Source organism: Lemur catta, chromosome 1 (genome assembly GCF_020740605.2).
Source record: "Lemur catta isolate mLemCat1 chromosome 1, mLemCat1.pri, whole genome shotgun sequence".
Lineage (NCBI taxonomy): Eukaryota > Metazoa > Chordata > Mammalia > Primates > Lemuridae > Lemur > Lemur catta.
The window spans coordinates 100,374,558-100,401,311 of record NC_059128.1 but is presented as its reverse complement, the minus strand read 5'-3'; the positions used below and the strand labels follow the sequence as shown (position 1 = coordinate 100,401,311).

The following is a 26,754-nucleotide window of genomic DNA, read 5'->3' as shown; positions in this document are numbered from 1 at the left end:
ATTTTGTGGAACTACTGACAATTTTGTCAGATGCAACCAAGGTTGTGGTTATGTAGGTGTATGTCCTTTCTAGAAGGCATAGACTGAAGTACATAGAGGTGAGGAAATGATGATCACAAATTTTAAAAATTTTTGAATCCAGTAGAGCGTATAAGGCTGTTCATTTTATTATTGTTTCAACCTTTCTGTATTTATGACTATAATAAAAAGTTTTGGGGAAGAAATCAGAAACCATTGAACAGAATAGGGTTTGAGATGAGAAAAACTTCTCCATGAACTGAAAAAGGATCCTCCCAGAATGGAAGTAGGGGAAAAAGGAGGAAAATGATTGTGTGCCAGTGGTATTGACTCTAGGTACATGGGATCATAGAGAGCCTAGCTCTCAATGCCATGCCTCAAACTTGGCATTGAAGCAAGCCAAGAGAGCCCCTGACTGATGACATGGACATGTCAATAGACAGACTCCTACATACACTGATGACCAGAGACATCTGGAATTTTGATGGGAAGAGCCCAGACTAAAATTGAGATTCAGTTTCCATCACCCCAAAGAGTTACATTTTCGCCACATCTGAGTTTATGGATGGCAGTGAATTTCCTATACACTAAACTGGTGAACCTGGAAAGGTCCACCTGAGTGGCATCTTAGCTAAAACCTAAAAAATTAGTAGGAGTTGGCCAGGCAAAAGGGGGAGAATAAGCATCTCAAGCATCTGAAACAGCATGTTTAAAAGGCAGAAGAGTGGTGTCTTGGAGCCAACTGAGAGGAGTGCAGTATGGTTGGAGCAGAAGGAGCGAGGGTGAGACAGATGTGAGATGAGGGTGCAAAGGTGGGCAGGAGTGAGAATGCACTAGAACTTCCAGACCAGATAAAGGAAATGACTACCACCCCTTCCCCTATCTCAGGAACTCCAGGGTCCAGATCCTTCCCTCTCAACCCTGATCCATCCAAGCCCCCTAACGTCTTTGAAGTGTTTGGTCTGGGCAGAAGTCACCCAGGCACCAAGTCCTTGATGCAAAAGGGATGACAAATGAAGAGGAGCTGAGTCTTCTGAGTCTGTCACCTGTGGTTTTTGAGTTCTTTCCACCTGCCCTCTCTCACCCACTACTGCCATTAACACATGATCCTAGCCCCCCAAATGCTGTCCACATACCTGTGGGCATTCCCTGGGGGTATCTCACATGTGTTCATAGGCAAGTCTAGTTAGTCACCAGCTGGTGCCTGCAGGAGATCCCTCCTCTACTGCCCCAGCCTTCTCTGCGAGACAATGCCCCGTCCACCGGGCACTGCTGACATGTCCCTGGGCACAGCTGTGTCCACCAGGCACCACAGGCTCCTCCTGCAGCTGATGAGGAGCACAGGCGGGGCCAAAGCTGTGGATGTTGTTCTGTGCAACGGCAAAGAATGCCTCCCTTCTTTATGTGTCCCCTCAATTTCAAGTAGTGGGACTCAAAGTCATATTCCTTCCACTCAAACAGTTTATAGGGTTATAGGGAAACAGTTCTTTCAGTTTTAATATAAACAGCTCTCCCAGCTTTGCATGAGACTCAGATATATAGCCACAAGGGTTGGGTAGCAGGGCCTTGGCCCACAGGCAAAGAAACACATGTCAGGCACTAATTTGTCCCCCAAATCATTGTCATTTCTGACAATGGAGGCTTTGCTAGTGGTCAGGCTTGTGGTGCCTGGCTCCCACTTCCCTGGGATGACTATTCTGGGAGGAGCTTTGGTCCCTCCTGTAGAGATTTCTGAATCTGCTAACTGGTTCTCTGTTCTCTGAATATGCCAGACCCATCTGAACCCCAGTGGAGGTGACTGTTTGGGCTCTTCCTGGGACCCACAGCTTTTGTCTTCAACTAGACCAGAATACTTGAGGAAGTTATGGGGTCTTATTTGCTCTTAGATCCTTGAAAGGTAGCACAGACCTGTCATGTAGGAGGTGCTCAATTTATTATTTTCATCCAGGGACCATCTTATACCCTATGCCAGTGGCCCCCAATCTTCAGCTTGATAGAAACCACTGGGACATTGTTAAATACACAGATTCCTAGGCCCCATCCCCAGATATCTGATTCTTTAGATCTCGGGTAAGGATCTAGGAATGTGCATCTTAATAAGCTCCCTTGTGGTTCTGATGTAGGTGCTCCTTGAGTCTCACTTTGCCTCTACCTTAGGCAGGCCTGAACCAGGGTGACTATTAGCACAAAGGGCCACTTTAGCTCCTTTGTGACAATTAGAAATAGATACTCTTTCCCCCACAAGATGCACCAAGTTTGAGGCCAGGGTGATGGCTCAGTAAACAGAGTTTAGGCAGTAATTTCAGCCCCTTCATTCCTTTTGCCAAGCATCCTTGTCTTCTGCACAACCTGCACAACTGTTCACAGCAGGCTGATCTGATGTCTGCTCCTGCTAAGAAATGGTACACAAGAGAAATTCATCTTTGAGTCACCCATTCTCTCAGTAAACTCTAGGAAAATGCTGGGGTTGAATTGTGCTGGTTACTTGCACCTGACGATCAAGTGAACCAGTAGCCAGAGTCTCCAGATCTGTCCAGAGGTGCCTGAAAAATATAAGCTTGAAGATTTAACACAGAGGTTCTTGACTTTTATTGCACGTTGGAATCACTTTGGGAACTTTGAAAGCTGGATATGATGCCTGATGCCTGGTGTTACCTCCAGAACTTAGTTGAGCAGAAGTACAGCCTGGACATCAGAATTTTAAAAAGCTGCCCAGGTGATTCTAATGTGCAGCCAAAGCTGAGAATCGCTGACCTAACAGAGCCCTCCCCTTGACCAGCGAGCAGCATTCCTGCTGTGTGTCCTCATAGGGAGTGCAGTAGGCAGCTGGCTCTCTAGCTCCGTGTGGTCCAGGTTTGTGTAAGTTCTTTAGGTTTTCCCTTAATAAAAGAATGAGTACCTTTACCTGTGCTTCTTGGCATTTCTACCAATCACCTTTATACCTGTGGTTACTGATCACTCTCTGAGATCTAGCCCTCCTCTCCCCCTCCCCCAAATAAAACCCATCTATTTTTTCTATTTTTAATATGTCACACTCCCTATCAGTTTGATAAACTAGCCCTCCACAAGGCATAAATGGCAGGTGAAGCTTGAATATACTCTCTGAAGTATGTGCCAAAACAATTTGATAATATGCTATAAAGAAAGTAATGTTATAATAGAAAGATATTTTTAAATGATGGGACCCAAACTTGGGATGTTGTAGATTTTGAGGGGGGCATCTCAAAGTTAGGGGAGTGGGAGACAGTAGCTGAAGGCCTTTAAGAAGCCCCTGCTGTTTTTGCTCTTTGTAGCTTCTATTGATAATGCTGATAATGCTATTCTTGTGAAGGGATGAGAAGAAGGAATCTAAGTCCACCATTAGAACATAAGCTCTTATTTTAATAGGGAGGACCATATTCTATTCCTTTTGGGATCCCTTATCATTCTTACCACATAATTTACACACTTTCATCATGCAATAAATATTGAAGTTGTCAAATTTCTAAAATTCAAACTCAACACCAATTTACTGAGTGGTTATTATATCCTAGGCCCTGAACTAGGTAGTTCCATGTGTTATACCATTCAATCTTAGTATCAATGTTAGATATTAATATTAGGTATTAGATAGAATATAGGCTAAGTTGCTATGACAAAGATATCTCAAAAAAACAGTGAATTAAACAAGGTGTGAGTTTCTTTTTTTCTCAAATAATGGTCCAGATCCTGGTCCACCAAACAAGTCCAGGGCCTGTTTGTTGGCTCAAGTGTCCTTAACATGTGGTTTCCATCCATGCTGTGTTCGACATGGCTGCTCTAGCCAGTGGGTAGAGGAAAAAGCCAGGGAAACACAACCTGGAAGTGGCAGAAAACATTTCTGCTCACATCTTATTGGCTAGAATTTCATCACATGGTTATACCAATGTGCAAGGCAGGCTGAGAAATGTAATTGCCAATCAGGTGGCCATACAGCCATCTAAAACTGGGGATTGATATTAAACGAGAGAATAGACATTAATGGACAAGTCTCATAAGAAACCTCACATCTGTGGATAAATATGTTAATTCTCATTGAAGTTAGAGATAAACTATGAGAAGATGCTGGGTTTGGGTCCAGAGAGGTTCTCCGTTTTGTCAGTGTAGTCAGAATTAAGTTGGCTCTGAAAGGCTACCCCAATTTATAAGAGTATGGCATCTAGGCAAGAAAAGCAAAACAAAACAACTTATGAATTTACAATGGAGAAATATACATATCTATCAACCGGAATGTTTGTGTTCTCCACTTAGGCTAAGATTTTCCTGGTGTGGGGGTACCTAGAAAGCCACATCATGGTGTACTAGCACATACTGAACATCTCATTTGGGCAAGATGCTGTGCTAAACATTTTCTACAAAAAAAAAAAATCTAATTTTATCTATGTGCCCAACTCATTAGGTATGGATCATTCAGACCATTTTACAGGTAAGAAAATGGAACAGCAGAGAGGTTTTGAAGCTAAGAAGTGGTGAGGCTGGTCTAAATCCAGGTCTATTTGATACCAAGTGAGTGCTTTTTCCATTATACCCTAATGTTTACGTGTGAGCTTTTCTAGTAAGCTTGGTGAGGTTTTCACTGGCTGCACCTCTTTGTACAGATTTCTGTTACAGCATTTAGTGCAGTAGGCATATTCTTATTATTGATGGCTGTCTTTCCAGGCTGCCTCCTTCTCCTCGTATTCATGGATCATGTCTCAGGCATTTTACAAAACTGAGTATAGCACAGGGCCTGGTATTTGGTACATCCTTAAATAAATGATTAAATGAGTAAATAAAAATGTCCTCTTAACCTTCAGTTCAAATCAGACCTTTTAATGAGCACCCCTCAGGAACACTTCAACATTTAGCCCCATCCCAATTTCACCACATTAATGTCTTATTCTAAGTCCTTGGTTTCCATTTCTAGTGCCAGACATGCTCAAAAATATTTCTAATTGATTCCGAACAACATCCTTTTATATATTGGAAAGGTCTTTCAGGGTTGAGCTTTTGCTTCAACCTAACCTCGGTCCATCTTGAGGCTTTGTCAATATATTTCCTATTTCATCCTCAGAAACTACAGAGAAAAAAGCTATTTTCCATTTTGAGTTCACTATAAAAATGAGCCCTCAAGATTCCACGGAAAGGGAATGATGCCAACTCCAGGCTGAGGTCATGATTTTCTTTAAACAGTCTTTGCTAATCATCCCAGTGGTGATGCAAACTCCCTGCAATGATGCTCAGGACAGGCGTGGGCAGGAGTGCCCTCCTTCCCTGCCATGGCTCTGGGGAGGAAGGAGCTGGACATCAGAAGGGGCCCTTTAAAGCCCCGATTCCTTCACAGTGACACAAATGATTGGTGTGAGGGTAGGACTAATCAAATCCAATCAGCAAGTGTTCCTAGATGCAAGGCTCCCTGCTAGACAGAATGGGGGGTGCAACAAGGTAGAAAAAGAGGCCCTTCCCTGCAAGCCTACTGGAACTGACTCTCCTCATTTGAAAAAAGGCATTGAGTTGGACCCTCCCAGAAGTACCCCTAATGCAGATGAGGGTTTCTGTCTTTCCCTCCCCTAAGCATCATGCTAAGCTAACTACTACAAATGAGAAACTTAAGTGAATTTGCCTTAAAAATTTTGTGCAAGTTTTATATTCAATTTTACTGATATTCCAAATTGTTTTAATATATATATTATGGCTCTTCTCAGATATTTGAGTAAAATCAATATCCCAGAAAGGTGCCCTATATTTTTCCTATGACTTCATGGGTACTCTTGGGGGTATACATTCCCTACCAGGAGGAGCTCAGGACTGGATGATGTCTGATATCCTCTCTAGATCCAAGATTCTTTCATGGGGAGTCAGAAATAAACAATATCAGAAACAATATACACAGATATATTTGGATTTAAGGGCATATAAATTCAACTAATTTTTTTCAAAACTCCAACCAAATAAAACACTCTGCAGACCAGATTCACCTACCGTTAGTTCTCAAAGTATATTTTCCAAAAAGTCCCTAGGGGACTCTTTTGATCAGGCATTTGGAAAACCTGAGATGATGTGTATAAATTGTTCAGAAACTGTAAAACTTGGCACAGATGTGAACCATTATCATGGGTAAGAATAATAATAATACCTGATGTCTTTGCCACACAGGATGATTTAAATGAGATAAGGGGTATTGTTTTATGAAACTCAGGAACTGAAGATATCAGACCAGAAGGCATGGAGATTGCTACAAATCTCTCTCCTTCTGAACCTCATTACAGGTGTGTAGAGGTTCTATAACCTTTATAGCCGTGGAGGAAGGTGCAGCTGGCTGGGAAAAGATATTCTCACCCTCTTGCCTCTTCTTCCTGGTAGCTCAGCCCCAGGGCTGTGAGCTGTTCTGGTGCAGAAACAGCAGTAGCACCAGCTGTTTCTCTCTTCCTTCACTTGCTCATTCTAGGACCTCTTCTATCAAAAAAGAGATTGACAAAGAAAAGGACACAAATTCTAAAACTTTAAGAAGACCGGCTAATCTTGCTAGGCTCCTGGGTCTCTTAAGAAGACTGGCTAACCTTGCTAGGCTCCTGGGTCTCTCCTGGGTCCCTATACATGGTGTTTTTCCACAAGGACACACTGCCCTCCAAGAGACTCCATGTCCTGAACCTCTCCTGACTTGTGTCCCTATATCAAAACAAATGTGTTGGTCCAGGGTTCTGTTCTTTTGGATCTTACTGTGACAAATTAATATGATAAATTATGTTTAAGGCCCTAAATGAAGAGTTTTATGAAAGCAGATTCAGGTCTTATTCATTTCTATGCTCCTGTCCCTAGTTTCTGGATCAAACTTGGAGGGCTGAGATGGAACTCAAAGCTAAATGTGAAAAGGTGGCAGGGTTGCAGAACACACTGGCATTTCAGTAGCTCCCTTTATTCATTCGATAAATATATGAGCACATACTATGTGCAGGGCAGTGGCTTTCAAACTTTGGTGAACTTCAGCATCACCTGGAGGGCTCGTTAAAACACAAAGTTCTGAAGCATAGATTCTGATGCGGGAGGTCTGGATGATCCCTGAGAACATGAATTTCTAACAGATTCCCAGGCAAGGCTGGTGCTGCTGGTCTGGGAACACACTTTGAGAACCCCTGGTACGGGGCATGGTAGGAGCCGAGTCCCTGACCTCGTAGGACGCACAGTCTAGGGGGTTATGTCCAACAGACTAAAGATGGAGATCGCCTCTCATCTTGGCGGTTCAGTCGGGGAGACTCGCAGGAGTCCGAGAAGCCCCTCACGCGGCTGTCTGTGCCCGCCATCCCGGGGGCCAAGCACAGACTGAGAAGTCGGACGTGCCGCGCGGCGGCCGCGAGGGAGGCGGCGGGCGGAGGCCCCAGCCAGCGGGCGGGCCAGAGGGGAGGATCCGGGGTCCAGGGGCTCGCTCCGGGCAGGCCGCGGCGCGAGAACCGAGGAAGCCGCCTCCCCCGGCGGCCCCGCCCGCGCGGGCACTCGGCGAGCGGTCTGGGCGGCGGTGGCGGCGCCGGCGGCGCGGGGCGGGGCGCCGCGACCCCCGTCCCTCCCCCGGGCGCGCTCGCGCCGCCCCCGCCCCCGTCGCAGTCGCCGCCGCCCGAGTGGCTGGGCTCGCGGCGAGGGGACCCCGCGGCGCTGCAGCCCCCGAGCCATGGCCCAGCCTGCGGAGGAGGCTCGGCCCGGGCCCGAGGCGGCAGTGCAGATCCGCGTCGCCATCCAGGAGGCCGAGGACGTGGAGGAGTTGGAGGACGAGGAGGAGGGGGCGGAGGCGCGTGGCGCCGGGGACCCGGGCCGGTACCTCAGCCCCGGCTGGGGCAGCGCGAGCGAGGAGGAGCCGAGCCGGGGGCACAGGTAGGCGCGCGCGGCCCGGCGGAGGTGGGGCCCGAGGGGCGCCGGGCCCGCGCGAGTTCGGGGAGCTCACGGGGCGCGGCGACTCCGCGGCCGGGGGTGTGGGTCAGCCCCGCGGCCGGGGAGGCAGCTCTGGGCCGTCCCACTGAGTCAGAACCGGCTCTCGGCTGTAGCGGGGGCCCCGTCCGCAGCTTGGTAACCCGACCGGGACTCCCAGGGCGGCGGGGATCTGAGGGGCCTGAAAGTGAGGATGTTTTGGGATCCAGGAGGAAGACTTTCAGGGGCCATCCTCGCCAGCCCCTCCTCTGGGGGAGACGTTCCCTCTGTGAGCTCCCCTAAAGACCCCCCCAAAGCCCATCCCTGTGAGGCTGGGCCACCTCCCCGTGCGAGTGGTCCCCCAGCCTACTGCCATCATCGCCCTGTCTGCTCTTGAGTCCAGCTGGCTTCGCTCAGTCTCTGGGTGGTAGCAGGCCAGGCACAGCTGGCACCTGCTGATGGGGGATTCCAGGAGTGATTTCACGGTGTAGAGAGCGCCCTTTCCCTGATTTGAGATGGGTACAGGGCTTGCCGCTTTACATCCTCCCCCTTGAGGGATTCCCATTTTCACGTAGCCCTCCCCACCTGACATCTGTGCCTGCATCATCATCTTGCTGCTTGGGCTTGGGGTCCTGGGTTTTGGGTAGTTTAGAGCTGGTATGGCACTGCCTACCCTTGCCCTCGGGTCCTGAGCTTTGTCCCTAGACACCTTAGGCTTGTGTATGCTAATGCCCAGGCCCTTCAGGACTGAGGTTTTATTCCTGCTGTTGAAAGAAGATGCAGTGTGGAGTATCCATAGAAATGAGAGTAGAGGGTCTGGCCTGGTAGCTCACACCTGTAATTCCAGCACTTTGAGAGGCTGAGGCGGGAGGATTGCTTGAGGCCAGGAGTTTGAGGTTGCAGTGAGTTATGATGAGACCACTGCACTCTAGCCTGGGGGACAGAGTGAGACTCTGTCTCAAAAAAAAAAAAAAAAAGAAAGAAAGAAAGAAAGAAAAAGAAGAGAGTAAGGAAATGACAAATTGCAAATTCTGGTAAATGCCAATAGGCATTTATTAAAAGCCCTCTTTTTTCTGGGACTCTGTCACATGCTTTTAGCCATTAAGGCTCTACAGGATTATTCCTTGGCAGACATGTGTCCACTTCATAGGGGGAATACTAAACTCAAGGGTTTAAGAATACCCAGGCCAGAGCCATTCCCCAGAACTGGCCGGCCCTTCCCCAGTTGACAGGGTCAGACTTAGGGACCCAGAGATTCAGGACAGACCAGTAGAGACAAATATTGGAGAGGAAAAGTCCAGCCCAACCATTTTGGGCAGGAAAGCTAGACCACAGCATATGACACAGTAGATATATCAGCATTTTATGTACTAAAAAGCCTGATTCATTCAGCTCTGTGCTAAGTACTGAGAGCATAAATATGATGAACCCGTAGTCACTGACAGCTCAGAGTCTTGAGAAGGCAGTCACCTAGTCAATAATTTCAGAGTTCATGAAAAATAGCCCTGAGTGGTTTATCCTTGTGACTTTATTTGCCTGTGACTGTGGCAAAAGCCATCCCTATTGTGAGAGCTAAGTTTTTGAGATTGTATCATTAGTGAAGATGAAAGCCGTACTTATTTCTTGGGCCTGAAAAGATCCCCTGTGGAGGTCTAGTGGAAACTGATCCTCAATATGAGTGGGCCTCTTGCCTTCACCTTTCATACTCTCCCTCCAGAGCTGCCCTTCTGTCCCAGCTCCAGTGGCTTGAGTCTCATGGAACATTCGGTCTGAAGCACTTCCTGCTGCCCACTGGCATAGAGTTGACCCCAGAAAACCCGTGGGGCTCTTCAGGGTAGTGGAGCTGACAGAGCCCCACAGGCAGGCATCCAAGCACAAGGAGATGCAGCCAAGAGCGGGATCCACAGTGTACCCTGTCTGGGCCCAGCCTGGCATGGCAGCTGCCCCCACCTTATGTGAACGTTCTTGGCTCCCGGAGCCTACAGGAGAAAGCCCAGGTTCCTAAATCTCTTTAAGATGTGACACCCACCCCCATCATGCCCTCAGCCCATTGCTTCCTTCCCTGCCTGGCTTAACAATTCCTGTTCCCGCAGTGCCATCTAGTTCCCTGAGCACAGGGGGCTGTTTGGTGTCTACATGCCTCTGCACACCCACCTCTAGGTCCTTTGATCGACTGAAATCTAGCCAGCCTTTGCAACTTCACTGCTTCTTCCCCACCGCCCCCAGTCCCCTCTCAGAGCTGGATGTGTTTCCTCTCCTCTGTGTTGCTGCAGATTTTACACCTGGCACTTACACAGTCATAATTCTATAGTTCTCTTCCTTCACAGGAATAGGAGCTCTGTGAATTCAGGAACCATGCTTCTTGCTTTATTCTCATTGTATCTTCAGTACAGTACCTGGCACATAGTAGGTGCTCAATACGTATTTATTGAGTGAATGCATATCCCTATCATTGCACTAACTCTGCTGTGTTAAAATATTTGTGTTTCTCCTCCACTAGACAGTGAGATCCTTGAAGGCAGCGGCCCTGTCTTAGTTCTCTCCCTATCTTCATATCTAGCCCAATACCTGCCTTGCACCAGGGGAACAAGGAATAAATTCACAATAAGGAGAAGTCTTTACAACCACTAAATGTTCAATGGTCTTTTCCCCACATCTTACTCATTAAAAAAAGGTCTTTCCTTTTATTCTCACCTTTTTAACACAAAAATTTCCAAACGTAAAGAAAATGTGAAAAAATAGTATTGGGAACATTTGTATAGCCATATCTAGATTGTTAATATTTTGCCATATTTGTTTGATGGATTTATAATGTGTACGGTTCCCGCTGAACTATTTGAAAGTATATTATACACAAGACTTATACCTTAGATACTTCATTTTGTAACTCTTAATAATGACATTTCCCAAAAAGCCGTAATACTATTATTGCAACTAAGAAAATTAACAATTCCCTCATATAATCCTTAAAATAATCTAACAGCCAAGTTGCATGTTCAAATTTCCTCCAGTTGTTCCATAGTTGTCTTTTATAGCTGTTTCTTTTCCCCATCTCAAATCACAGTACAATCCAGGTTGAGGCATTTGCCTATTATGTCTCTCTAGAATCTTGTAATCTAGCACATTGCCACCATTTTTCCCCCTAATGCTTTGCTATTTTGGGTACAAGAGGCCAGATGTCTCCCTGAATGTCTCATATTTTGGATTGGCCTGATGTTCTGGTGGTCTCGTTTGACTTGTTCCTTTGTATAATACCATGTGCTTTGTATAAACTAGAAGTTAGGGCTAAGGACTGGATGGATTGAGTTTAAACATTTTGGTACCAACACTTCATAGGCCATGCCTTGGACTTCACGTTGCATTGCCTCAGGAGGCATCACCATCAGTGATACTAAATGTGACCATTTAGTTAAGGAGATTTCTCCATCGTCCAGGTACGTCTTTCCCTTTTCAGTTAATAAGTAATGTGTGGGCTCTTGTCCTTCATTCTGTTAATGTGATGTATCACATTTATTGATTTGCATATGTTGAATCATCCTTGCATCCCAGGGATAAATCCCACTTGATCATGGTGAGTGATCCTTTTAGCATGCTGTCGAATTCAGTTTGCTAGTATTTTGCTGAGGATTTTTGCATCTGTGTTCATATTGGCTTGTAATTTTTTGTGTGTATGTCTTTGTCCGGCTTTCATATCAGGGTAATGCTGGCCTCATGAAATGAGTTTGGAAGTATTCCCTCCTCTTCCCATTTTTAAAAGAGTTTGAGAAGGACGGGTATTAGTTCTACTTTAAATACTTGGTAGAATTCAGCAGTGAAGCCAACAGGTCTTGGGCTTTTCTTTGATGGGAGGTTTTTAATTACTGATTCAATCTCCTTACTCATTATTAGTCTGTTCAGATTTTCTGTTTCTTTATAATTCAGTCTTGGTAGGTTGCCTGTTTCTAGGAATTTATTCATTTCTTCCAGGTTATCCAGTCTTCCTGTGAATATTCTTTGACTAATGACCTTTCACCTGATGGTTTTAGTATCCATTAATGATCCTTACGTGAGCCAGTTACTTAATCAGGATTGCAAATTGATGATTTTCTAATTTTCCCATTCTTTGTACATTTATTAGCAGGCATTCTTTTGTTAAAAAAAAAAAACAGCTTTGCCTTATTATCTGGGTTGAACAAGAGTTCCTCCTAAAATGGCCAAAGAGATCATTTGATATAATAGTCACACCAAATAATTTAAATGAGGGTCTTCCCTCAAGCTTACACTCTCCCTTTTTCTGTGATTCATGGATTTTTATTTATTCACTTTTATAATTAGTCATAGTCATTACCTGTGATGCTCAAAATGTCTATAATGTAGCTAAGGGAGCCCCTTCAATTGACTTCAGTGTGTCCTGTTGGAGCACTAGTTGAGTACTTCCATGCTTTCTGGTACCAGATATTCCAGGTTTATACTTTTCCTACTCCAGTCGTGGAATCCAGCCATTTCCACAGGAATCCCTGGTTTTTCAAATACTAGTAGGAGAAAGTATTTAGAAACCAAGACCTGCGATTAAGAGTGCTAACTTCTGCTGGGACATCATTGCTTTCAGGGCCTTTTAATGGACAGAGCTAAGAAATATATGTTTTTTAAAAATAAATTTGTATTGATAATTCCAGTTCACATTTAACTTTACATGGTTTTTACTGTTTACTTCTTTTAATTTTTACCCTGAAAATCTTGATTCCTAATAACATTAATATATTTATCTATTTGCCTTGTCTTACAATGTGTAAAAATGATTCAAAATTATAATGCTCAATATGGATAATAAAAACCATTGAGCACACCTGCTTTTCATTTAACAAACACAATCATCTAGATTTCTTTCTTTTTGTGATGTTTTAGGGACATTGCATGGGCTTTCTTTTCCCTGCTCTGGGTAATGATAATGAAAGTCTCCTTTTATCAATGCCAGTTTTGTGCCAGATGGGGAACTAAGTGCCATGTATGTTATCTCTACTCCATGCCACAAACCATTATTTAGACCTGAAGAGACATCCACTAGTGGTAGTCCTTTTCCACGATTTAGGGAATGTGCCAGAACAGCATGACAGAAGACAGGGGCAGAGAGGAAGGTCATGATCTCTGTAATAAATGTATAAGAAGCTGTGGGCCACCCAAGCACAGGATGTGCCCTTTGCTAGCGGCATCCAGAATGTGGTTGTTCCTGTGGTATCTTTTCCAAGGTTGGGAACATACCTGTGTATGTTTTAAACCTGTCTCAATGAAGAACCTTTGTCTTTTGAATCTACCCCTGTGCTTTTATAGTTTGGTTGCCCCTGTGCTTATATCAGTTTGGTTGCCCTGTTTGAACCATTTCAGATTCATTGTCTTGTTCTAGAGGTGAGTCAAAGGAAACTTCACATAGATGGGACTGGACTCTGGTGTTTTTCACACATGATGTTTCTCCTTTGTGTTCAGTACCTTCCTTCTTGGTGTCCACTATTTTCCTGGTCTTGGTGGTCAAAGCACCATAATAGACCACATGCAAGGATAGATGCTGAGTCCAGGAAATCTTTCCTGGGTTGAAAGTCATAGAAAGGATCTCATTACTCCACCATTTTAGTTTGAATATTTTTCTTTTGGAAGGTATCATTTGATTAACCACTCAATCAGTGTATCCAGATTAGCTTGGTATTTTTATAAGAAAAGCAGCTTTGGAGGTTTTATGCTGCAAATCATTTTTGTTTCTCCAGATCATTTACAAATACAATAAATATTTCAACACTGATTCATGGAACCCAATTATCTGTTTTAAAATGTACCCCTTATTTCTACCCTTTGTTTCCGTTTCTACCAGGTTTATAGCTGTAACAAAGACCTCATCACCATTCCCAATTTATGATTTTTTATTTAAAAAAATCTTAAGTGTAAAACCTTTTCAAGTCTTCTTGAAAGTCCACAAAAGAACAAATTTATCAGTAACCATACTTCCTCCCTCAGAGGATCTTGATAAGTGTGTTTTGTCCTTACAGAAACTATTTGCTTTATATCGATGATGCTTTTAAAATTCCTGCTAGGAATTCATACTAGCAAGGCTCTGGGATGGTAATAGAATGAAAAAAACCAATATGAATCCTACCCTCAACTTAGGGTTCAGGGTGCTAATAAGATACGCACACACGTAAGTAACCATGATACAAATATAGACAAATGTTAGGAGAAGTGGAGCGATTTCCCTCCTGGGAGAGTTGCATTTGAGATGAGCCTTGATGTGTGGCTAGGATTTGGACCTGAGAAAGAGGTGCACGACATTCATAGAGACAGGAACAGTATACACAAAGGTGTAGAGTGCAGAAAGCTGTGATATTTAACAGGGAACTATATTTCTGTTTGCCTGGAGCAAAGGATTTGAAAAGAAATAGATGGAAATAAGTTTAGAAGCTGGTTATAGCCAGATTCTAAGTGAATCTGAATAAGGAGCTAAGGACTTTCGATTTTATGTAATAGGAAATAAAAAACCTTTTATTGTTATTATTAAACTAGAGCAGTGGCATATTATAGCTGTTCTTCAAAATGTGTAATACGGCACAGAGTAATGTAATATGGAGGAGGCTGTAGCCCAAAATACAACATGGGGGGTGGCAGGAGGTGGGAAGACAGAACCCTAGAAAGGCTCTGCTTGGGAACTATGCCAAGGATGCAAGAGTGAAAAGGGATGCAAATATCTGAGAGGTCATTTAAATTCTTCCTTTAGAGCAATTTCCCAGCCTCTCTGCCTGTCAGTGAGAAGTAGCAGGCAACATACCACGTACTTTCAAGGGGGAAGAAAAGAAACAAGATTATTTTCTAAAGGAATTGAATGAACTCACTATGGAGATCTAGGGATGCTAAGGCAGTGCTGGTAGTTGCAGAGTAAAGCCTTCTCCATTTGAGCATAGGCCCCAATTTAGTGACTCCCTGCCTGTTGTTCCCCTTCACTCCAGAATGAAGCCTGCCACTTGGCATGCCTCACATGTGGGCTAGGTATAGTGACTTTCTTCCAAAGAGCACCATATGGAAGTGGGGAAAAAAGGAGTAATTTTACAGGGGAGAAATGTGACAAGCAGTACCTCAGACAGGTGATCAAGGTTAACATCCACAGTGATAATTCACGTGGACAGTATGTACCCTGATATGAGGTGCTGAGCGTGGAAATTCACCTCTCTGGTCCTCCTCCCCACAACCCATAATCCCAATGTAATCATGACAAAACACATCAGACAAGTCCCGGCTGAGGGACATTCCCCAGAATACCTAATCAGTACTTGTCAACACTGTCAAGGTCATCAGAAACAGGAAAAGTCTGAGAAACTGTCACAGCCAAGAGGTCCCCAAGGAGACATGACAACTAAATATGATGTGGTGTCCTGGATGGGACCCTGGAGCAGAAAAAGGGACATTAGGAAAAAGCTAAGGAAATTTGAATAAAGTATAGACTTTAGCTAATAATAATGTATAACTATTAGTTCATTAGTTGTAACAAATGTACCATACTAACGTTAATATATTAATAATAGAGCAAGCCTGGGTATATATGGCAACTCTGTACTATTTTTACAACTTTTCTGTAAATCTAAAACTATTCTAAATTTATAAAGAAAAAAGTGAATTATTTATTAGTTACATGAAGAAAATCAGTGGCATGGGCTGGGCGTGGTGGCTCCCGCTTGTAATCCTAGCACTTGGGAGGCCAAGGCGGGTGGATCATTTGAGCCCAGGAGTTCGAGACCAGCCTGAGCAAGAGCGAGACTCTGTCTCTACTAAAAATAGAAAGAAATTGTATGGACAACTAAATATATATAGAAAAAATTAGCCAGGCATGGTGGCGCATGCCTGTAGTCCCAGCTACTCGGGAGGCTGAGGCAGTAGGATCGCTTGATCCCAGGAGTTTGAGGTTGCTGTGAGCTAGGCTGACGCCACGGCACTCACTCTAGCCCGGGCAACAGAGAGAGACTCTGTCTCAAAAAAAAAAAAAGAAAATCAGTGGCATGGAAGTTAATTGGAAGAACCAATCCCAGAGGATAGGAGGTGATGATATTGGAAACAAAAGACTGAAATATATATATTCCAATTATAATAGTACCCTGAGAGAGAATTTAAGATATGGCATCCCCAAAACAATAAGAAGCTCTTAGAAAGAAACAATTTGAGGACCAAAAAGAGTTCTTAGAAATTAAATAAATAATTATTGAAATATAAAAATTCAGTAGGAGAGGTTGGAAGATAATTTGAAGGAAATCTGTTAGCATGTAAATTAAAGACAAAGATAATATGAAAGAAAAAATAAACACAGAGGTTTATAAGCATCATTCCAGGTGGTCAGTCACCTAATAAGACTTTAAGAAATTTAATCTTAGCAAATGACTTCACCCTGCATGAAACAATGTTGACATAGTCATAATAATAAAATGCAACTGACTTTCAATTTTCAGTATCTATATAGACAAAATATGGAATATTAGTTACAGAATAGAATGAAACATTATAACCATGGCAAAATGAAATAAAAGTATGTCTAATAGAATTTGAAAAGTTGGAAATGGAAGCAGAGGTGGAGAAGGTAGGACAATAATATGCACATCATATGTAATGAGGAATTGAAAAATATTGTTCAATATTGATGGAATAAGAAACTTTTAAGTGTATTATTTAAAAACACAAATAGAAAGCTAATAGAAAAACCAAAAATAAAAAGAAAATTTTAAAAATGGGAAGAAGGGGTTTGGGGCCATACGTAAGTGATCCCAAGTCCTTATTTTATGTAATAGGACTTTAATAGAGAATGTCTAAAATTGATAAGTGAAAAATAGAGCTATAAGCATATTTTATAGAGCTGTGAGACAACTCTCCTAAGAACTGAATGGTTGAACAGAGGTTGCTTCTGGGAGGAAGGGTGGAGTGGGAATTGTTGCTTTCTTTATAAGTTCCCTTCTATTTTATTTTCATTTTTGCTATGTATATTTATTACTTTAGTTTTTTAGAATCATTCTTTGATGAACTATTAATAGTGTCTAAGGGAGAAGTAATGAGGATGGTTGGAATGGAAAGGAGAGAACAGATGGGAGATACTGCAGAATGAAATCAATTCTCAATAACTGACTGGATGTTGGGGCAAAAGACAGGGCTAAGGATGCCTCCCAGGTTTTGAGCTTAAGGGCATAGAGGAATAAGTGGGGAAGGTACTTGGGTAGATTAGGAGGGAAGATATATGGTTATCAGAGGGTGGTTGTAATTGACAAAAAGTTGACAATACTCATTTAAAGGATACACACTTTGATGTTCATAAAGGATACAGAATCTTTTCCTTTTTTTTTTTTTTTTCTTTTTCTTGAGAAAGAGTCTTGCTCTGGTCACCCCTGCTAGAGGGCAGTGATGTCATCGTAGCTCACAGCAACCTCAAACTCTTGGGCTCCAGTGATCATCCTTGCCTCAGCCTCTTGAGTAGCTGGGACTATAGGCGTGCGCTACCACGCCGGCTAATTTTTCTATTTTTTGTAGATACAGGATCTTGCTGTTGCTCAAGCTGCAGAATCTTTTCCTTTTCAAAGGCTGTTATACAAACCAGGAAATAGTGCAGCATGCTCCCAGATATAATAGAGGCTTTCTAGCTCCTCTAACATTCCCCTTTGGAGATGCACAGCTGCTGATGACAGAACCCGTGCAGAGGGAGGAGTCCTCCAAGTGCAAGAACTACACCTCTATGCTTTACTAGGGGTTTCATGTCACCTCTGCAGTACCACCCACCTGTTCTGGAATCTCTGGCTACCTGCCTGTGCGCTCACTGGATGCGTATAACTGATGCAGAGTCACCCTCAATGCATTATGGATTTGCTGTGAGACTGTGTGAAAGGAAGGTCAGATTGCCAGAAAGAATGCCTGTTGGCAGGCCCAGGCTTCAGTCCTGCCTGAGGTCAAGTTCTGCAGAGGGTGATAAGTTCCGTTGTGGACATATTGAATTTGATAAAATATCCGATGGTTCTAGTGGAAATGTCTGGCAGGCAGGTATGAATTGAGGACTGGAGCTCAGAAGGAGAGGAAAGTAGGGAGCAGGTGGGGAGAAGAAAGGCAGATTTGAATTGGAGGAGTTTACAGGGGCTGAAGTGTAGAGGTTGCCAAGGAATAAAGAATTAGGGATAGACTTTGGGGGAATACCTACGTTTAGAAGTGGGGGGAGAAAGAAAAGAAAGAATGATACATCAAGGTAAATACATCAGTAAGCTATTTTAAAAACCATTTCCAGGCTGCCTACAGGCAAATAACTAAAACTCTGCATTTTTTTAATCAACCAATGCCTATATTTTATACTAATTATAATTTCTGAATTTGAAAAATTATTAAATAGACTTTAGTTTTTTCTGTCCTGCCAAAATAGTCAGTATTTCCTCTCCTTTTGAGTATTCCATAGTTGCTTTTTTTTATTGAGGCTGAGAACCAGTGAAAATTTTGTTGAAGGACATATATGTATGTTCCTTTTCCAGCTTTAAATGATCACAGTAATAGGTCCTGTTGACATTATTGGCTGTGACATTACTGAGCTGCTAAACCAACTCCTGTAACTACCTACTTACAGATTTCTGTTAACTTCTAATAATGGTGTCAACTAGGTTGTGGATAATCTACACGTTCTCTAAACATTTATGGTTTTGAAATTTGTACAATCTCCTTATGAAAGATTAGCTTTCCTAAAGAGGCTTTTCCCAGGATTGCTTTGGCTTGTTCTGTCCTAACATCCTCAGAGGGAGAGAGAGGGGAAGTCTGTCCAGGTGGAGAGGCTGGTGGTCTCGGCTTCATTTAGAAGGGCCTTGATGATGGGTTGTGTTTCCAGATTCTAACGCAGGATCCTGATAAAACGCAGAGCGTAATATGAGTGCTGACTTTGGAGACGGAGAGTTGGAATTTAAATCCTAGATCTGCCTTTTGATTGAGGAAAGGAATTCATATGTCACTTACTGAGCTCTAAGGGTAAACCAGGCACTCTCCATGTATTAATTCATTTAATCTTTACAACAATCCCATCAGGATAGGGACTATCCTAATACTCAGTTTATAGATAATGGCAATGAGGTGCAGCTCAGTGGAGTTCCTGCCTAAATTCACCCAGCTAATGAAAGGTGATACAGGTTGAGCATCCCTAATCCAAAAATCTGAAATCCTCCAAAATCCAAAACTTTTTGAGTGCCAACATGATGCCTCAGATTGTCCACATGGGTGGCTGAAATAGTGACACCTTTGTTATCTGAAAGTTCAGTGTATACAAACTTTTGTTTCATTACAAAATTATTTAAAGTATTACATAAAATTGCCCGCAGGCTATCTGTATAAGATATGTATGACACAAATTAATTTTGTGTTCAGACTTGGGTCCTGTCCTCAGGATACCTCATTATGTATCCTGCAGATATTCCAAAATCTGAAACGCAGCTAGTCCCAGGCATTTTGGATAAGGGATGCTCAGCCTGTACTAGCATTTGAACCCAGGCAGTCTGACTCCAGAACCAGGACTCTTAGAGCTGGCAGCCCTGGGAACCTTCACAGGGTCACACCTGAACAGGACTCCTCAGAGCCAGTGATCACATGGCCACAGAGGGATAGGTTTGGTACCCACTGGCTAAGAAGTCATGCTCTTGTTTTGTAACAAGGATGGAGGAGGGTCTTGTTGAAAGATCAAGTTACTCTGCCATATTGTCTTCTAGAAATCAGGATTTGCGGGGATGGAGCGGGGAGGGGAGAATAAGATATGTGAAAAGCGTTTTGCCGGTGGCAGAGCACCATGTCAATGTTAGCAGAGGGTGTTATTATTTTAATGATCCTTCCTACTTGTTCGAAACAAAAGTTCGATTTCTTAGCTGGTTGGAGACAAAAGCTATCCCTCTGTGGCCATGTGATCACTGCCTGTGAGGAGTCCAGTTCAGGTGTGACCCAGCGTCATTTCCTAGGGCTGCCATAACAAAGTACCACAGACTGGGTGGTTTAGAACAATAGCAATGTATTGTCTCATTGTTCTGGAGGCCCGAAGCCTGAAATCAGGTGTCACCAGCAGGGTGGCACTCCCTCTCAGGGTACCAGGAAAGGATCTGTTCTGGCTTCTGGTGGCAATCTTTGGCATTCCTCGGGTTCTGCTACATCACCCCAGGCTCTGCCTTTGTCTTCAGGTGACACTGTCCCTGTGCACATGTCTGTGTCCAAATTTCCCCTTTTCGGAAGGACCCCAGTTATCTTGGGTTAGGGGTACATCCTACTTCAGTGTGACCTCATCTTAACTAATGATGTCTGCAATGACCCTATTTCCCAGTAAGGTCACATTCTGAGGTCCCGGGGGTCAGGACTTCAACATGTGAATTTGGGGAGGACACAGTTCAACGTCTAACGCCTGGTGTCTCCTCTGGTCCCAGTGGCGCCACGACAAGTGGGGGCGAGAACGAGCGAGAGGACCTGGAGCAGGAGTGGAAGCCGCCAGACGAGGACTTAATCAAGAAGCTGGTGGATCAGATTGAATTCTACTTTTCAGATGAAAACCTGGAGAAGGACGCCTTCCTGTTAAAGCACGTGAGGAGGAACAAGCTGGGATACGTGAGCGTCAAGCTACTCACATCCTTCAAAAAGGTGAGGCGTGGTTCTCGCAAGCTGCTTCAGGGATTTCCAGGGTGTTTCGGGTTACGGTTCTGAACATTTTTTTACCTCCTTGAAGCCTGATGACTAGCAGTTTTTTAAAATTAAATCTGAGGCCTGAAAAAGAGAAAAATGGCCAAGAGAAGGGATGTAGGATTGTTAGTAAGAGTATACTCCCACACTGTGAGAAGGGTCGTAGGCAAAGGGACAAATCGCAGCTGGCAGCAGTTACGAAACAATATCACTTGTGCTTAGGAAAGTTCAGGCACTCCTGCCAGGCGCGTGGGTGGCCAGGAGGATGCTGGGCCCAGACAAGGGGACTTGAAGGCCTTGGGAGACACCTGCCAGGCCTAGAATTCTGTGAAATCCAAGCTTTGCATCTGTCAGGTTGAATAAACACGGGGAGAGAATGAGCACCCAGAACTCTGGGAGATGAGCCTTCTCCACGACTCCAGCTTGCTCTGCCGTGTGTGACACCATCATCCTCGTCTGCACAATAGAGATACGAGATGTCCAGTGACTGATGCTGTGTAGGCAGCACACTGCTTGTCCCTGCTGTGGGCAGATCCAGTGTCTGGGCTGTGAACTCTCTACTTCTCAGAGAGTTAACAGACCAGTTGGAATCAGAGCTCCGTGTGTCCCCCGAGGGAAGCGCATTTACTAGAACGGAAGAGCACCACGTGGCCTGTTGCATAACGGGATGCGTAACCAGTGGGTCCCGGCCAAGTTGTCTGTGTACTCTGTCAGAGAGCACTGGAGGAGAGCTCTTCCCCTTGGAGCTCTTCCCTGCCTCGCCCACTGGTATACTCTGTCCTGCTCTCTCACTCTCTCCCTTTATTCATTCATCAGAGACATTCATTCTGTTTGCTGTTAGGTGCAGAATGTACAGAATGAGTATGGTAGTCCCCTGGCCTTTGAAAAGCTCACGGTCCAATAAAGGGGAGAGATCGGGGAGAGATTACAATATGGCCACAGACAGAATGAAAAAGAGAGCAAGGTACTGTTGGCAGCTAGTTGGTCAGAGCAACAAACCCTGCCTGGAGAATGGAAAGTCTTCCCAGAGATGGCGACACTGAAATAGGCTCTTGGAGGATGAGAAGGAGTTTTCAAGGTACAGAAGAAGGGAAGGGGCATTTCAATGTCCAGAGAACAGTGAGCAGGTGTTTTGGGGGATCCCAAAATGAACAGCCAGTGGAATCATCCTGCAGATTTCTTTATTCCTCCCCAGGGACCCCAGGAGTCAACCTATTTTTCTTTTCTTTTTATGCTGCCGTTTACAGATCTATTCAGGAATATTCTTTGTTGGAAACCAATTGCAGAGTAGAGATAGACTCCCTAACACCTCCAAAATAAGAGCAAACGCCTTTTTCTTTCTAAAGGGTTTCCTGTTATTCACAAGAGGAAACATATATGACAAAGGTAACAAAAGTAGGGAAATTATAAAGTTTCTGAAAATCTTACAGAGTTCTTCTAGCGATTGCACAAGGACCAAAGTTCCCTGGCTCCTTTTCTTAGGAGGTGCCTGGACACTCGTTGTGAAGGGTCACAGACACAGGCCTAGGATGCTCAGACTGAGACTGAGATTTCCCAGTGGACCTTGCTACTGGCTGTGGAGGGACATTCAGCCCTTGCCGGAGCCTGCTTCTCTCGAGATAGGTTGTGGCCTTCCACAGACGTCTCCAGCCCCCTGAGTAAAGCAGTGCCCTGCTTCCCCAGGTGCTCTTTGCTCAGGCTGCAGGCTTAGGAGGTAATTCCTTTTCCTCTCCTGAGTGCTCCATCCCCAGCAGTTTTTGGAGAAAGCTCCATCATATTTCATGCCCAGAAGAGCTATTTCCTGGCTTTCTCACTATCTTTCTCTGACCTGCATTTTTTCATATCGTCCTCACCCTTTCTGGACCCCGAATGGACTCTGTTTGCCTGAAATCTGCCCCGTTGCCTGGGCCTGCCTCTCTGGGCCCTTGGCCTGTGTCGTGGTGATCAGCCCATTAATTGTGTGTAGGTGACTCTCCTGATTCCTTCACCCTAAGCCTGAGTCCGGGCCATTACCCCCAGAGGCCACAGGCTGGAGTGGACAGTGCTGTCCCTAGGAGCCCGCACTGATGGCTCTTCAGGCTTCCCCACCCTGCCCAGGCAGTGAGCCTTCCCTTTCTGAGTGTCATGAAATTCCTGCTTTAGGCTCCGTGACATCTGGAGTTCCTGGTTCCTTTGCAAAGCCACTACATTGGCCTGGCCTCAGAGGACTCAGGGCAATCCTGCCATTCCTGGCTCAGGTTACCCACCCCACCCACTTTCACCTTTTCTTTGAGATGACTCATTCCCCCCTGGCATTCCCTTCACCGGAAGTGGGCCTCTAGAAAATTACTATTTTACAATATAAATATAACTTTCATATAGTGCAACACTGATGCACACAATTTCCACCAAGGGAGGAGGAGAAAGGGATTATTTTTTTGTTCCTCATGAGGCCTAAATTGGATTTAATTCCAGGTTGAAATGGTCCACATCATTCTCAGAAGATATTGCTGTGAAATGTGAAAGATCTTTTGGAACCTTCTCTGTATCGAATGCAGAAATGTAGAAATACAGCTTTAGAGAAGCATTTGAATGTTAAAATCTCCAAGTTCTATCAAAACGATAGCATGTAATATTTGAAATAATGATAGTACATAGCTATTGAGTACTCATTGTGAGCTAGTCACTATTCAAAGTTTTATGTATAAATATGTGTCTGTACATAGATATGTGTATGTATATATTTATTCATTTAATCCTCATGACAACTCCATGCAATTGGCACTATTAATATCTCCATTTTTGCAAGGGAAGTTGAGGCGCTAAGAGGTTGAACGACTTTTCAAGAGTTGCTACCAGTGAGAAGTGGGCCTAGGATTTGTGTCTACAACAGCCTTGTTCCAGAGCCTGCGGGTTTAACCTATAAACTTGTGCAGAACAGAATATTTCCATTGTCATGGAGAGTTATGTTGGACAACGCTGCTCTAAACTGTCCTGCCCTAGTTTGAAGTTGTAGAAACTGGTGTGTTCATTCACTAGATTTTTGAGTGTTTACATATACAAGGTATGATTCTAGATACTAGCGTTATATGGATAAGGAAGTGAAGGCGGGAGATTATAGAGTATACACAGGTGAACAAGGACATTAGGCACCATTTCAGATTTGTTTTATGTTCTTCAGGTGAAACACCTTACTCGGGACTGGAGAACCACAGCATATGCCTTGAAGTATTCAGTGATCCTTGAGTTGAATGAGGACCACCGGAAGGTGAGGAGGACCACTCCTGTCCCACTCTTCCCCAACGAGAACCTCCCCAGCAAGATGCTCCTGGTCTATGATCTCTACCTGTCCTCCAAGCTGTGGGCGCTGGCCACCCCCCAGAAGAATGGAAGGGTGCAGGAGAAGGTGATGGAACACTTGCTCAAGCTCTTTGGGACCTTCGGGGTCATCTCTTCAGTGCGAATCCTCAAACCTGGGAGAGAGCTACCTCCTGACATCCGGAGGATCAGCAGTCGCTACAGCCAAGTGGGGACCCAGGAGTGCGCCATCGTGGAATTTGAGGAGGTAGAAGCGGCCATCAGAGCCCATGAGTTCATGATCACGGAATCTCAGGGCAAAGAGAACATGAAAGCTGTCCTGATTGGTATGAAGCCACCCAAAAAGAAAGCTCCGAAAGACAAGAACCATGACGAGGAGCCCACTACAGGCATCCACCTGAACAAGTCCCTCAACAAGAGAGTGGAGGAGCTTCAATACATGGGTGACGAGTCTTCTGCCAACAGCTCCTCTGACCCTGAGAGCAATCCCACGTCCCCTATGGCTGGCCGACGGCACGTGGCCACCAACAAGCTCAGCCCTTCTGGCCACCAGAATCTCTTTCTGAGCCCAAACGCCTCCCCGTGCTCAAGTCCTTGGAGCAGCCCCTTGGCCCAACGCAAAGGTGTCTCCAGAAAATCCCCTCTGGCCGAGGAGGGTAGACTGAACTCTAGCACCAGTCCTGAGATCTTCCGCAAGTGCATGGATTACTCCTCCGACAGCAGCGTCACTCCCTCTGGGAGCCCTTGGGTTCGGAGGCGCCGCCAGGCCGAGATGGGGACACAGGAGAAAAGCCCTGGTGCAAGTCCCCTGCTCTCTCGGAAGATACAGACTGCAGACAGGTTGCCCGTAGGGGTGCTGAGGTTGCCCAGGGGCCCTGACAACACCAGGGGATTTCATGGTGGACATGAGAGGAGCAGGGCCTGTGTATAAATACCTTCTATTTTTAATAGCAGCTCCATTGAAAACCACCTTTGTTTTCACGGTTCTGACAGATACCTGGCATGATATAGAATGAAATTCAGTCCCCTTTGAAAGATTTTTATATACATGTAGACCTCTTAATTTATATAATTGTAATATATATAAATTGGTACACCATGGTTTTAAGACCACCTTCTAGTTCAGAACACTCATCGCTCCCAGCATGGCCATTACTCTGATGATGCCTGACGTGTGAGTGTCATGGCTCTAACGGGCTGTGGGACAGAGGCTCCCTGGGGAGCAGGTTGCTTCTTTGGACACGGTTTTTCCCTGCAGTGACTGAGCTGTCCTCAACAGGCCGTGCAAGGGCTTCCTGAGAGCCCAGAGGAGTTCTCGTGTGCAGTGGCAAGTAGTCAAGCCAATAGCATGGTGTCTTATAGGACCAAATGTATGTTACGTGTCAAGTGAATAAATAATAAAACACCCAGCTGGGAGTGCTGACTTTGAGGTCATAGACTGTGCCTGACAAAAGTCTGTGCCCATCTGACCAGGCCGTGCGTGGTGTGTCACAAAGCTCTGAGGAGCTTAGCAGAGACACATTTCCCCACTGTACCCCAGGGCAGCCCCCAGGCTCTCCTTGGGGCTCTGGCAGCCTGAGAGGTGTCTCATGACAACTGATCCTACCGAGCACAGGCAGCTGGGTATATACTGATGGTTCTCTAGACGGGGTCTGGGATCGGCAGCACTGACCTCACCTGGGAACTTGTTGGAAATGCAGATTCTCAGGCCTACTGAATCGGAAACTCCAGAGAAGAGCCTGGAATTTGGATTTTAACAAACCCTTCAGATGGTTCTGCAGCAGGCCAGCGTGAGAACCACGGACGAAGGCTGTGGGAACTGAGGTCCCATATCTCTCACAGTTTTGTGACCTTGGGAAGGTTCCCCCCCCCCCGAGGCTCATCACATCCCTGTGAGTTGCTTTGCGGGGATGTTGGCATCTGGAATGCAGTTGGCCCTCCATAGATGTCAGCTCCTCTTCCTTCTTGCTTGGGTTAATGTCATTATCATCAGGAGCCACCTTGGTGCAGCAGGAAGAGCACGGGCCTCGATCCCAGTGTTGGCTTATCCACTGCTATGTAGGGGATTTCATAGAACGTATTAATAGTTATTGAACAGTAATTAGGTGCCAGGGACTACGGTAGGAGCTTTGCATGCATTGTCTCATTTAATCCTTCCAGAAACCACATGAGAAAGGTTCAGGTATTATCTCTCTTTTATACCAGAAAAAAACAGACTTTATGTGGGTAACTAACTTATCCAGGGTTTAACGGCTGGGTTGGTGGAGGTGAGCTTGAACCTAGTGGTCTGACTCCAGTAATCACAGTATTCAACATTTCTGCACCTTACCACCCACATTCAAAACAGAAACAGCCACAAGAGGTGCTAGGTGTTTTGTTAGACACCTTTTGCTTACTCTCAGTATCCATAGAAGGTATTATTATACCAGGTTTTTACATGAAGCTGCTGGGGTAGGAAAATAACACTCACCTCAAACAGTTATGAAAATGGATAAAAATGGTGTATCCTAAATTGTACAGCTCTCTGGAAATTAGCAGGCAATTACTGTGTGCATAGTAAGATGGTATGTCCTTTAAGACCCAGAAGAATTCCTGTGAACTGGTAAATGCCTCCAGGAGTTTCTTGCATTTACCATTTACATTACTACCAGAGGCTTGTGTCTGGACCCCAGGCTGCCAGACCCTGGGCAATGCCAGGGCTCCCTAACTCTGCTCCCACTGCCCCCTGCCCTGTCCTTTCCTGCAGCCACCCCACCTGCTCCTTGGCCATTGGGCCATCAGGGCTTCCCCAGCTCACCTTGGCCTGGTAACATTCGGGCTGTTCACCCTGTTATGCTCCAGCACACAAGCTGCAGCTCTCTCTTTAGCTGGATCATACTTACT

The 26,754-nt window shown here is 44.8% G+C and overlaps 1 protein-coding gene across 1 annotated transcript; it reads left to right on the top strand.

Moving 5' to 3' along the window:
- Positions 1–7,527: 7,527 nt before the first annotated feature.
- LARP6 (La ribonucleoprotein 6, translational regulator) lies at positions 7,528–25,280 on the top strand. Its single transcript, XM_045530920.1, has 3 exons — positions 7,528–7,878; positions 20,325–20,535; positions 23,735–25,280. The coding sequence occupies exons 1-3, from the start codon at positions 7,679–7,681 to the stop codon at positions 24,800–24,802; spliced, it is 1,479 nt and encodes a 492-aa protein (XP_045386876.1). The 5' UTR covers positions 7,528–7,678; the 3' UTR covers positions 24,803–25,280.
- Positions 25,281–26,754: the final 1,474 nt, after the last annotated feature.

Excerpts from the sequence above, each read along its gene's own strand:
- LARP6 (XM_045530920.1), top strand. The coding sequence starts at position 7,679 with ATGGCCCAGCCTGCGGAGGAGGCTCGGCCCGGGCCCGAGGCGGCAGTG. Across the intron at positions 7,879-20,324 it reads GAGCCGAGCCGGGGGCACAG|TGGCGCCACGACAAGTGGGG; the intron begins GTAGGCGCGCGC and ends CTCTGGTCCCAG. Across the intron at positions 20,536-23,734 it reads TACTCACATCCTTCAAAAAG|GTGAAACACCTTACTCGGGA; the intron begins GTGAGGCGTGGT and ends TATGTTCTTCAG.